Genomic DNA, 13,088 nt, shown 5'->3' with positions numbered 1-13,088 from the left:
ACAATGCAAAGCAAACACAAAAGAAGTTGTTTATATAATTTTGTTTTCTAATTGCAAGTTAAATTGGTGTGATTGGAACTTATTTTTCTGTGTTGCCTCGCCTTGGCTTTTCTTTTACATTAATGATCTAACTTGTTGCAGTAGCCTGAATTAATCCCTGAATGATGCTGAAAGCAATCTTTAACCTGCAGCTTATGCGTGTGTTTGTAAAAATATGTGCAGGTAAAAACATGGTGCAAAAAAATGACGTACCATTTTTAAAAGAAAATCTGAATAAAATGGTTCATATAAGAGGATTTCTGTCTGTCTGCATTCACATATAAATAACTCAAAAAAGCACTTTGAATTAGTGAAGAAAAGTTTGGTGAACTCTTTGCATCCTTATAATTTGTTGTTGCTGATTTAAATTAGTCATTTAAAAAAAAAATTCAATTTCAGGCTTGATAATGAAGATTAAGTAATAATTCAGTAGGCTATTTCAAAATAAACCTCAGGCTTACTGAAACTGATTTAACATAACCATGAATTTAACGTGAGTATTGGCTTCCTTTCTCCTGTTCAGCTACTGATGAAGTTTCCTCCTCTGTCCCACAGGTCAGATTTAACATTCTAGATCTTAGCCTTGTACCATTAAAAGTGACTTTGTTTGAATGGTAGTGCAGGGACTCTCACTTCATGTTAAACTTTGGCCTGGGAACAAAAATGTTGTTTTAGCTTATGGAAGTGTAATTCATATCAATTAATCTGGGAAAGTGTCACGTTTCCCAATCGTTTAAAGCAGGATTGAAATCTTTGACCTTATCAGAGGGTGGGTGTGGAAATAGGAGTAAAGCAATCACAAGGCACTGGAATTTTTATTACTTCTCAATTCCAGACTGATCAATTTACAAGGTGCCTGAAATCACAGGGGAATCATATTTACTACAAACTAGACTTTTTCCTGTCTGCATTGCTTTTCCTGTACCTGCTTTCCTCTTGCAGGTTATAACAGCTATATCTAAAATCAATTTGATATACATAAATATCCTTGAGGAGAAAGCTGCTATTTTGTAGAAGGTCAGGTAGCTTAATTTATACTCAGACCTGTCCTAATGGCAAGTACTTGAATTTGCACCAGTTAGAGAGAAAATACTAGCCCCTTGGAGGAGTAGGGATTCAAATAACCTAGGAAAACTTTTCTCTAAATGTACAGCTGTCCTGTGAAGTGGAAGGTTATGGGAGAGAGGTTAAACTCGTCTAACCAAATAAAGAAAACTATTTCAATAGATAACATCAGACACTGTTTTCTGCAAAGACAGACTTTACTGCATTTTGTCCAGTGTTCTGCAGTAACGTAGCAAACGTGCCATTTCTTGGACTGCATTTGGTTAAACCTCTTTCTTCTGCTTCTAATTGTTAGCAATAGTTATAGTTATACTGTTGCATAGTATAACTTGCATTTTTGAGATGCTTAATGCTGTGCATATTATTCTTTTTGAAATATTAACATGTTCTTTAGCAGTGTCGGTGTTTGTTAGTGATAAGACTGTAGAAAACAGCATCATGAGCACACCTTTCTAAGCTGACAGTAGTCATGCATTTATTTTTGTCTCTTGCCTAATGACTGCCTTATCCCAACCATTTCTTTTACAACTGGCTAAAGCTTAGCATACCTTCTGGGCTCCAAATTGTGAACCGCCATTATTCATAGTTGAAATTGAAGTTTGTGCAAATACGAGCTAAATTGCAATCATTATATGTAGTAAAATAGATTGAAATATCTGTAAATCTCAAGTCTGTAGCTTGCTCTTTTAATCAGAGAACTTGTTAAATTCCCCCATGCTTTGATTTCTCTTTCTTAGATATTTCTGCCAGGAGTGAGGCTGTTCAGTGTTCAGTATTCCTGCTTCTAATTTGAAATGCTTGGTTTGAGGTATAAAATGAGCAAAATGATACATGTTGTCTTTAGTATATGAGTGCAAGATAGTGATTTTCTCTTGCTTTTTATCAAGCCCTTCATAATCTTTTCTATGCTACTTGTACAGAGTAGTGTTGAAGAAAAGGCTACAGTATTGTCTGAGGTTATTCTACAAAAATACCCTCTGAAAGCTCTTCATTTGAAAATCACAAACTAAACGATGTAATGACTTTCAAATTCCTTCTTCCTATATCATTTTCTGCATTGAATCAATTGATAATTGAGGAGCATCTGAATGTAAAAATGTGAGTGGAAAAAATCCTTTACAGTTGTGCATACTACCATAAATAAATGAAACAACTTTAAACAAAATGGTTCACAAAGTGAACATGAATTAATTTTAGTCGGTATATGATGTTGCAACCCTGTGGGCAAGAACCATGTCTGTCCACCTGTTTTCTGATGTCTCTGTCGTACAGAGATGAGTAATAATGTTGAATGTTTTATATCTCATGTTTATTAAAAGAGAAGGTCGTGATTTTCACTTTTTACACCAATTTATTTAGGGGTGAATTGTCTTTTTGCCAGCCCCTGCTCTGCAGGTGTGATTTAAGTTCAGCAATATTTTAATTTGTATTAAAAGAAACCAACCAAACATATATGATCAGTGAACTGAAATTGTTTTGAACATATTGTGACATATTGTTTTTGAACATATTGTTATTGAACATATATGTTTATATTTACAATATATTCATATTGTATTGAACATATATGTTTTGAACATATTGTGTATCAAAGTATTTAAAACTTGAACTGGTTACTTTAGAGAAGAGATAAACATAGGGCTGATGGTAAGGGCAAGCAAGATCAGTTAGGTTAGGGGCAAGGCTGAGGTTGGCAGGGCTAAGTTTGGTATGGGAAACATTACCCAGGATGCGTCTCCAAAGCAGGACAGGGCTTAGGCTGTAGCTGCTGCCTGAGACAGATCGTGTGCCGAGCTGTGCCACAAAGCAAGTCGGCCTTGGTGTTTTGTGAACAACCAGGGGTTTGCCCGCTAAAAGCACTCCTGTGCCATCTTCAGTGTCCCAGTACCCAGAGGGTAGAAACCTCACTGAGCCTCAACCATTTTCTCTTCCTTAGTTTCACATGCAGCTCCATCCTGTGCAGCGCAGTAGGAAACAGGAATGTATGTGTTCAGGCCTCCTGTAAATACAGAGCTAGGCTATCACCTCTTACGCTTGGTGTTTATGTTAGTTTCTTAGTCACAGCATAATTTTTCCTTCATTTTTTCTTCACAGCTGGTTTTTACTTCACTGTATACAAAATATAAATATCAAATAAGTATAATTTATATAAAATCGTTCCTTTAAATATTATTGTTTGGGTATATTGCCGTATTTTCAATTTTCAAGAAGAATCGTTGTATAAAAAGTGAAATTAATGATAAATGTATACAATGTATGAAGTTTAGGGTGTCTTGGAATTGCATTTTCTTATGAGTGATAACAGTTATGGTTCCTCTTCCATTCTCCTCTCTACATGGGCCTTTGGGGTGGCTTGCATCCACAATGGAAGCTTGTTTCCCTTTGATTTTTGTGACTGACATCTTGCTTTCACTGTGTTTCTTTCTGCTGGGCTATAAAAGAGAAGTCTGGAAATATCTGAAACTAATAACAGTAATAAAAGAACAGAACGTAAAGTACATATTACATAAAGAAAAAAAATCTTCAGTAGCCATGTTGACGTTGAACAGAAAATTGAGGTCTATGTAATACTTCCTTTCAGTTAAAGGACAATTGCTTAAGGATATTATCTTGGAACCAGCAACTTGTTTTCAGCCAGTCACAGGCAGATGCTGGCATCAGCTATTGTTTTTTGAAATTCAAAAGAGATGCATAAAATATTGCACCATTTATAAATAAATAAATAAGTGGAGGCTTTTTATCATGATGCTGTAGAAAGAAGTAAAATGAGGACTGAAGAAATTTAAAATCCATAAAAAGGAACATTTTTAAGCACAATGAACAATTAAAATATTCCTTCCCTAACGATATTTTTGCATTCAAAATCTGAGTAGGGCTAGATATTTACACACGCATTCAGGCATGCACCACCTAGAAATGCCTGTTAGTAACTTCTAAAAGATGAGAGAGTTTTTTTTCTTGTTGTCCTTTTTTTGTTTTGATTTTTACCCATGAGTAAAATACATATTTTCAGACTTACAGCTATCCTAAAGGTCTGCAGGAAAAGTCACTGCGAGGGGGAACCGGGAGGGAAATTTCCATAGCTGAGAGTCTGTTTGGTATTTATTTGTTATGGAGTCTTGGGCATTCCTCTGTGCAGCATCCAGTAATAGATGCTGCCTCTGAAAGCATGGGGACTGACTGGTTAGCCTGATTGCGGAAGCTCCTCGGCTCCTGTCTCTTTAGTTGCACACTAAGGTGTGACTGCTACAGCCTTACGATGAAAGGAAAAGGGAATAAAAGATGTACTGGAAAAATATAAAGTTCCCCCTGAAAACCTTGGTGAATATGTCCAAGGATGTAAACTCCTTGACTAAATGTTTCCCTTCTTAATAAGACTGCATTGTTCCTACTGTCATCAATAAGAAAAAAGGTAATCAGTTTTCACCTGGATTCAGATGCTTTTTTATGGGTGGATTTTGACAGTAAGTGAGAAACTTCCAGTGTTGCCATGTGCAACAATACAAATTTCAGATTAAATGATTACTGCTTTAGAAAAGGGCAACTACATGCCTGATATTAATTTGTTACTAAAGGATCTCAGTAGGGTTTTGAATAAATGAGGACACCTTTTAAATGGTAGAACACAGGAAGATCAGAGATGAAATTTCACTTTCTTTGTCAGTGAGGAATATTGTTAATCTTTGCCGTTTTATTCTGTCTTTTAAGGTAACTCGATATTTGATGATAGTCTCGGTGTCAGTGAACTGACCATAAGCCAATTCTTCTGGGGGCATTAGAAGAAAATTCAATTTTCCAAGGCAGTGTTGTTCTGAACTTACTTGGTAACTAAAGAGTGCTCCATTTAATTTTTTTCCTTTTTTTAATAGCAAACTGAAAATACTACGTGAAAGTCGTCATAAGTGTTCTCCTTACCAAAAAATGGGAAGTTATTGCTATTTATTGCTGAAATTAATTCCTTGGGGATGTTTTCATGTTAGGACAAAACGGCAAAATAAAGGCTGCTTATACAGAAAGAAACATACTTTGCCAGTAACTGTCAGTTTCCTATGCAATTGTCTAAGGCATGTGTTTGACAAAGAACCTGTTCTTCATGACCCTGGCTGGGTTAGGCAGTATGTGACCTGGTGCCTAAAATCTGTATCACAGTGTGCAGGCAGCAAAGGCCGAACAGAGCTTCAGTGCTGATACGTGTCGCACGTGAGAGTGTCACTCCAACACCTTGTATGCTGGCTTCAATTTTCTTAGGATGGCTTTCATACATTAAGAGTAGTCTTCCAGTCCGAGCACTCGTCTCTATATAAGACACGCTCTAACCAGCATTCAACCCAAGACTTTTTTTCTTTTTTTTTTTTCCCCCCAAGCAATGCAGTGTAAGGCCCTAATTTAATGTATACAGCTTATACTGGGACATGTATATAAACAACTTTCGTGCTGGCTTTTGACAAAGCAGTTTCAGGTAGCTGGATGGTTGCAGCAGCCTGGAAGTGAGCATTGGCTGCCAAACCTCCCCGAGCCACGAGTGCTGGCAGATCCCTGAGCCCTGCCGTCTGTGTCTGTGCAAAGCAGTGGCATGTCACAGCGACAGCACTGTCTGCTTGTGGAGGTGAGGCTGTGCCCCTCACTTCCTCACATGTGCTGCAGTCTCCTGTCGCTGTGCCCCAGTTGATACCAGTCCTCACAGGCTCTGTGGATGAGGCGCTGGGCACCAGCCTCAGCTTAGGCCTGCGACCCAACCTGGCTGAGGTTCCCCAGGCCGCTGCAGCCTGCCATGCTCGGCCTGCTTCACTGCTCTGCCCTGTCTGCTGCGCACAACACCCCTCAAAGCTGTTTTCTGCCTCAAAACAAGGAAGCATTTTCTTTGCTAATCAGAGTGGCTTTCAGTTGGCCGCCTTTTGCAGTGATTGTGCTTCCCTGGTCTGTTTTCACTTGTTCTCAGGCTAAGATAGGCACCACAGTGCCCTGTGCTGATGCACGCGTTTTTAGTGATACTAAGCGTCTGTATGTTGTATGCAAGTCATTGCTCTAACTCCATTTTAGCACTTACTAATTTGGCAATAATGGTAGTCTCCAGAATGGCAATTAGTGAACAGAAGAAAGTTGCTCTGTGTGACCTAGCAACCAGGCTTCCCTTAAACTTATTTTCTCTTTTTTTTTTCCCCTTCTTTTTTTCAGCTACATATCAGTCTGCAGGGAATGGAAGTGTAAATTGCTTTACATAGACACTACTGATGATTCTCTATTTGGTGCCAGTTCTCAGCTTTTTTCCTTTTAAGAATTTGCTCATCACAGTGTTTTAGTTCAGAAATAGCTGCACTCTAGGATTGCTAAAATCACAGCATAGTGTTAACGTATCTGTCTGTCTTGTGATTCTTGAATCTCTTTGGGAGTGACAGTATTTGGACATCTATGTGAAGGTCTTCTCTTATATTGTCCTGTTGCTTATGTTAGTATGACTTTAAAAAGTTGAAAACAAAAGCATTTTTTGCTCTCAAAGACAAGGCATTTTGCAAGGCAAAGTCTCTTCCTAGGTGTTTGTCACATTTACTGCTCTGCCATATAAAAACGAAGTAGGTGCTACAAAGGCTTTTAGATTATGCTTTAGTTGTGAATTTCTCCACTGCTTGGTATGCAAGTATTCTGTGAACTTTTTTTTTGGCGTGTTCTACTATCACTGTATTAATACTAATTAACAGTAATGCTGCCACAAAAAAAATAATCTAGTGTGGGAGAGTCAAGCATTCAAAGAGAGGAAAGGTTTGGGAAAATTGGGAAGGTACTTGTTCTTTTTTGCATGAAGTGCTTTCTCATGTCTATAAACAAGGAAAGAGGCAGCAACATCATTCGTGTTAAGCTGTGCTATTCTGGAAGTGTTCTCTTCTTGAAAAACCTGCTGTGTGTATTGATAGCATAGCACCAGTTTCAGCTTGAAGAAAAAGGTTGGATGAAGCTATGAGAGAACTTAATATCTTCTCATAGGAGAAGCATGTTTGAAAATATCAGCCATTCAGACAACCTGAGTCATTCTAAAAGCCAAAGCTTGTTTTGCAGTGGTGTTTATTTTTGTGGATATACTGGTAATGTCCTCTGTGAGTCTATTAGCAGTGTCCTGTTGTCAAAGTCTAAAGAAATAACCCCATCCTTACCACTGGTGCAGACTTGAAAGTATCACAGAGAGAGCCTGCTATTGCCCATCACTGTTGTTAGGTCTGTGAATCATGTGCTATTCTCTCCAAGTCTGAACGGGGATCTCTGCAGAACTAGGCTTACCTCGATGTTACTTTTAGAACAAATTACATTGATTGCACACTATTTCAAAGGCCCCAACTAATAAAATACACAATTAAATGTATCTGTCTCACTAGTTTAATTTCACAGTGTGGTTTTAGGTGTAAAAATTTAACTGTTTATTTTCCAGACTCTTCCAGCAAGGATTTTGGTCCTACTCTGGGACTGAAGAAGTCCAGTTCTCTTGAGAGTCTTCAGACTGCTGTGGCTGAAGTTAGGAAGAATGAACTCCCTTTTCACAGACCCAGGCCTCATGTGGTCCGTGGTCGGGGGTGTAATGAGAGTTTCCGAGCCGCCATCGACAAGTCTTATGATGGACCAGAGGATATAGAAGAGGGTATGTTGCTACTGGTAGTCATTGAGGGAACCACCTTCATTTAGCATGACTGAGGGCCAACTCAATAAAGCATCTAAGCAAGCAATTTAATCCAATTGAATTTGTTTAAATTTAACATGCTGCTTATGTCCCGCTGAAAGGGAGCTGTCTTTGTAGTACTCCATCCAACCTTGACTGGCTTCAGTGTAAAGTCTTCACTGATCTCCTTTGGGGCAGGGGTGTGTTGGAGGAATTAGAACTCAATCCTTAAATAATTGTGTTTTTCAACATCAAGAAGCAGCTGCCTTCTTCAGATTACATTAAAAATTATCTTGCCTGTTTTACAGAGCTGTCTACAATTCCCCCTTCTCCAACTAGGAAATTGTTTCCCCATACAGACAAGGAAGAGCACCCTGCTGCTTATTCTGTCACCATGGGCTTATGGACCCCACTCTGGAAATAATGTCGTCTTTAGCATGAAGCATAAACTGTGCTTGGATCCTGAGCCCTCAAAGAGAAACAATACAGCTCTTCTCCAACCAAGCAGAACAGTTTATGTATTTCTTTTTCAGCCATTACAGTGGAAAGATTCCAAAAAGTGAATGAAAATCATATTTTTTACGTAGGTTATTTGTTGAAGTGAGCCCATGATGAAATGTTTTTACCCCAGCATGCCAGTTGTCTTGAGCTGATGGACTAGCCAGGTTTCAAATAGAAGTGTTCTACCATGTCAGGATTTTCCTATCGTGATTAATAACTAGAAAACAAGTAACTATAATAATTCTGTATTTAATTTACAATAGAACTTTGCTTGAATTCACTAGATATGTCTAGTCTGATTTCTAAATTATTCAGTTAAATGCGTATGTGTTGTGAGTCATTTGAGCACCTTGTAGACATGGATGCTGTATTTCATGTGTTTGCATTGTGGTGGCCCCTAGCTATCCCCATTGCTTCTTTTTCATTTTGTGCAGATGGTTTTTCTGATAAGAGCTCTCACTCTGGTCAAGAAGCTCAGAACATGGAATCTGCCCCTCCAGGGAACCCTGAAATAGAAGATGTAGAAACCAAAGCAAAAAAAGACAAAAAAAATAGAGAGAAAGAAAAGAAAAAAGAGAAGGGCAAACCTAAAATCAAAGAGAAGAAACGGAAAGAAGAAAATGAAGATCCTGAAAAGAAAAAGAAGAAAGGCTTTGGTGTCATGTTGAGGTATGTCATTTTAAAAAGCAAAACAACCACCCTTGCTCATCGTAACATATGAAACAACTGGTGCTCTCATAAAATAGTGGAAAAATTATTTCACTTGGACTCAAAATAATGTTTATGTTATTTAAAAAGAAAGCAGTTTATACTTTTACACCAAACTTGTGGCTGAGGCAGAAGACATTTGGCAGACAAAATGTCTTTTTGTGCCTTTGAAATTCATTCCCATATGCCAGAAAAAAAATCAGGGTTTCAGGCTAAAAACAAGCATGTGTGTGGGGTGGAGGTTTTGCAGGGAATATTTCTGAGTAATACATGACCCACTCCCACACTCAGACATCTGCCTGCTATTCCCTTGGTTATCTGGATTCTTCACAAGCTTTGGGGACAGCAGGATTGCTTGTGTTACTGTAAACAGTGTAGTGACATTTGTTGTTGCTGAAAAGTACTAGGTATGACAAATCTTTGTTTCACAGCTTCAGCCATTGCCTGCAGTGGTCAAGAGTTCACTGTCCTCTCTTGGGACAACTACTTGGCAAACAGTTGTTTGGATTTCTTCCAAAAAAATTTGGCTTTTGGGTGGTTTTGCATCTCTGGAATCATCAGAGACTAGACAATACTTATCTCAGCATTTCCTTACTGCTGCTGGAGACTTTGGTGATACAAGCAATCTGGTTGCTATCACCCCTGCCTCTGGTACCTGTTTACTTTGCTGAGCATTAAAGTGTTTTAATTTAAGTAGATCTTTGCAATTAATGTATAGTATGTGAACGAAATTTAATTATCTCATATATAAAGATGTTACTTGACTGTAGTTACTTCTGACACTAAACACTGTATTAGCTTTAGGAGGCTATTAGCTTGATGGTTGGACTTACTGATCTTGAAGGTCTTTTCCAACCTAGATGATTCTATGATTGGTATTTCCTAGCATGCTGTATTGCAGACAAGCCAGGTGTATACAAAAGCCACAATCATTGCCTAGACAGAGGTGTATTTAACTAGTAGTCTATGAAATTCTGCTGTGACATCATTCACTCTGCAATGATCTTCATTAGGACACTGATGCATGAACTTGCATTGCAGCTCTCTATTAATATTTCCTCTGGTGTCAAATAGCTTATGTTTTATACTGTTATGGAAAATTTTAGCTGATTTGCTTCCATGTATCATCAATAGGAATCTTCAAATTGCCCTAGTGAGTGTTGAACACCGAAGAGAGGTTGTCAAAAATATACAGGCATGCTTATGTGCCAAGTTTGCATGATTCCAGCAGTTGTTAATGTTAGTAAGATAAAGGTGTATGGGTATACCACTCTGCATTCAAATGGAGCTCTTTAGGAATGCTCGAGAGGCACATACTCACACCTGTGCATTGCACGTGCATTTGTGTTCATACCGTTTAAAGAAATAGGGCTTAACACGGAACTGTAGTCAAAACACTGAATAATTAGGAGGGTGACTTCAACAACTCTCTTTTGTGTATGTTAAGCTTTGTCTATTTCCATTCTTCTTAACTCTTTGTAGCAAATAGGACTGGGGGAAGAGGAGAGTGACACAGAGGTCTGACAAAAGCATAAATATTCTGGTTCATGTGTTGCTAGCAGAATTGATTAAATTTGAAGTACAAGGTCTTTCTTACAGGGGTGACCCAGAAAGAGCAGGGGATGGCAACAGAATCCAAGACAAGTGATTGTAGTTAAATAAATAAATCTGATAACGATCAATATGCAAAGCTAAGAACAATGGGTTACCATTCTTAGAGATTTACTCTTTCAGAACGTGTTTCATATTTTGGTAGTGTGCAAGCTTTATACATCTGTTCTTTTCATGTGTGTTTTTATTTCAATAGATAGTCTTCCCAGTAGACAGTGGTGGTTGTTAATATTTATCTGGATGGCAGCACATTTGAGAATTTCTGTCCATTGAAAATCTGTACAAAGCCACAAAGGTGGTGGGAACAGGTTATAGAGAACAGAGGAGTTGTTGTTTGTAAGAACTAACGGCTCAGCTTGGAGGTTTTGGGAGATTCTCTGTTCTTGTCAGTGTTTCTTCCCAAAATTTTCAAAATTGTGTTTGAAAACAAATTCCTTCCTGAGAGGGTAGGAGTCCTAGGAACCCCTAGCCATGTTAAAAGTGAAAGAAGGGTGATGAGCTGTAAAGATGGAACAAGTGCAAACAGCATGGGTTTGCAAAAGAATTGGAGGGACCATATTACCTACTCAAGCAGAACAAAACCAGATCAGTCTTTTTTTCAGGGAAAAACTGCTGTGGGTGATGTGAAAAGCAAAAACTGTGAATATGAATATTTTTTAAAGAAAGAATGGCAAAAGAATCAGGGAACTTAGAAGGGATTGAGTACTGACTAAATACTAGATTCAAGAAGTATTTTTCACACTAGAGTTTGCAATGATATGAAGAGTGAGGAGATTGTCAGGAGGACTAGGGAGGAGGAGACTGCAGTAGGAAGGTTTAAATGATCAAGTGTTTTAGCAGCACGGATGGAAAGAAACAGCCAGATTTTTTACAACATTGTGGAGATGAAACTGGCATGTTTTATTGGTAGAACATCTGTGGAAGTAAAAAAGGAGCTGCAGACGACAAAGTTGTGAACTTATGCAGCAGGCAAGGTGACTACTAATTCCTGGTAGTTTAAGAGAAAAGTAGAGAGAAGTATTTAGAAACAGAGATGAGCTCAGTTTTTGACATGCAGAGTTTAAATTGGAAGGGAAACCTGCCATAGGAGGCACAGGAAATGTAAACATCATAAGGGGGCAGAAAGCTGAGTGGAGAAGGAAATCTGTAGTGTGCCTGTTGCAGATGCAGTAATAGCTGTACTGTGGTTCCCCATGCAGGACACTTCACCAAAATGAGGAATAGGGAACAGAGGCCCTGCTATACTGACAGGAGAAAAGAAGTTACTGAAGCAGGTGGCAGAGGTGGAAAAAGGATATATCTGACTGGGACAGTGCAATTCCACGAGTTTTTCAAGCTAGTCAAGTGACTGCAGCCGTGTAATTGATTGGTCTTACTGAGAACTGAAGACCCACAGAAATGCATTTGTATTCCATGTAATTTCTGGACTGCGTTGTTCTGAACCGTGTCAGCTCTGCAATGCCATGTAGTTCCACCTAAACAGGAAAACAAGCTTGCTGAACCCATGTCAGAATTGCATTGAAATACATAGGAAATGATCATCAGTGGGGGAAGCTCCTGGACCAGGACATAGAAAGTGTTCCTGAGATGTCACCAGAAAGCTCAGTGCTAATGAAGGCACATACACTTTCTGGCACTTTGGGCAGAATGACTGGCAGTCAAGTGTAAGGGACAAAGGAAAGTACAATTTGAGACCAAAGTCGCACATGTATATGATGGAGGTTTTGTGCTATACTCACTGAGCCATGTTTACAGCTGTAACATGTTTTATCTTGATAGTATATCCATGTGAATTGGCTTGTTTCTGCCTTTTAATCAATAACAAAGCAAATCAAGGTATTAAAACCAAACTGAAGTATTTATCTGTAGTACAAGAAAGCGCAAGTGTTGGACTTTAGTCTTTTTGCATCTGAGATTTTTGAACATATTGGAATTGCTACTGCATTGGTTTTTTGCTTTTTTTATTTTTTTTAATTTAACAACAGAAAATAGCAAAGCTGTTAGCAGTTGCTAACAGATTTCACTTAGTGCCTCATCTGTTACTCAGCTGCTATTTACTTGTAGTTCCTGGTCTTTTTTTTACACATACAAAAAAAAAAAAAAGATTGCTTTTCTGCTAAGCTTTTCCTGGATTGAAGCTTTATTTAGATGACTGTGATTCAGGGAGACCATCAAGAAATCATGTGTTTATTTTTGTAATCCTTGTTTTTAAAAATGTCCTGTTTTCTGTAGTATGAACTGGAACTCCTGGCCGCCACATTTTAGTGACTGCTGCTCCTGGAGCAAAGTAGGTTGGTATACTGGAGATCTGAAATGCAGATGACACTGATTATTACTGGTTAGTTAAGTTTCTATAATCCAAAGTACTATTTTACCATGGTGCAGACTGCATAGTGTTTGTGTTTTCTTGTTTGGTTGGTCCTGATGCATATATTGCTTGCCTTAGGATTGGATCTGCATATGTGCTTCAAAGAACAACAGAAGCTGACTTGATTAAGTGTTTGTATGCAGCATCAGCTAA

The 13,088-nt window shown here is 38.3% G+C and overlaps 1 protein-coding gene across 3 annotated transcripts in view; it reads left to right on the top strand.

The window, feature by feature from the left end:
- The window catches only part of PARD3B (par-3 family cell polarity regulator beta), a 401,278-nt gene that overhangs the window by 253,760 nt on the left and 134,430 nt on the right, over nt 1–13,088 (top strand). For all 3 annotated transcript variants that reach the window (XM_040560832.1, XM_040560833.1, XM_040560834.1), the window contains 2 exons: nt 7,523–7,729; nt 8,683–8,917. In XM_040560832.1, the coding sequence (XP_040416766.1) occupies nt 7,523–7,729; nt 8,683–8,917 (442 nt within the window). The remainder of the gene's footprint in view (nt 1–7,522; nt 7,730–8,682; nt 8,918–13,088) is intronic.

The sequence above is a fragment of the Cygnus olor genome, chromosome 6 (genome assembly GCF_009769625.2).
Source record: "Cygnus olor isolate bCygOlo1 chromosome 6, bCygOlo1.pri.v2, whole genome shotgun sequence".
NCBI lineage: Eukaryota > Metazoa > Chordata > Aves > Anseriformes > Anatidae > Cygnus > Cygnus olor.
This window is presented reverse-complemented; position numbering and strand designations above follow the sequence as displayed.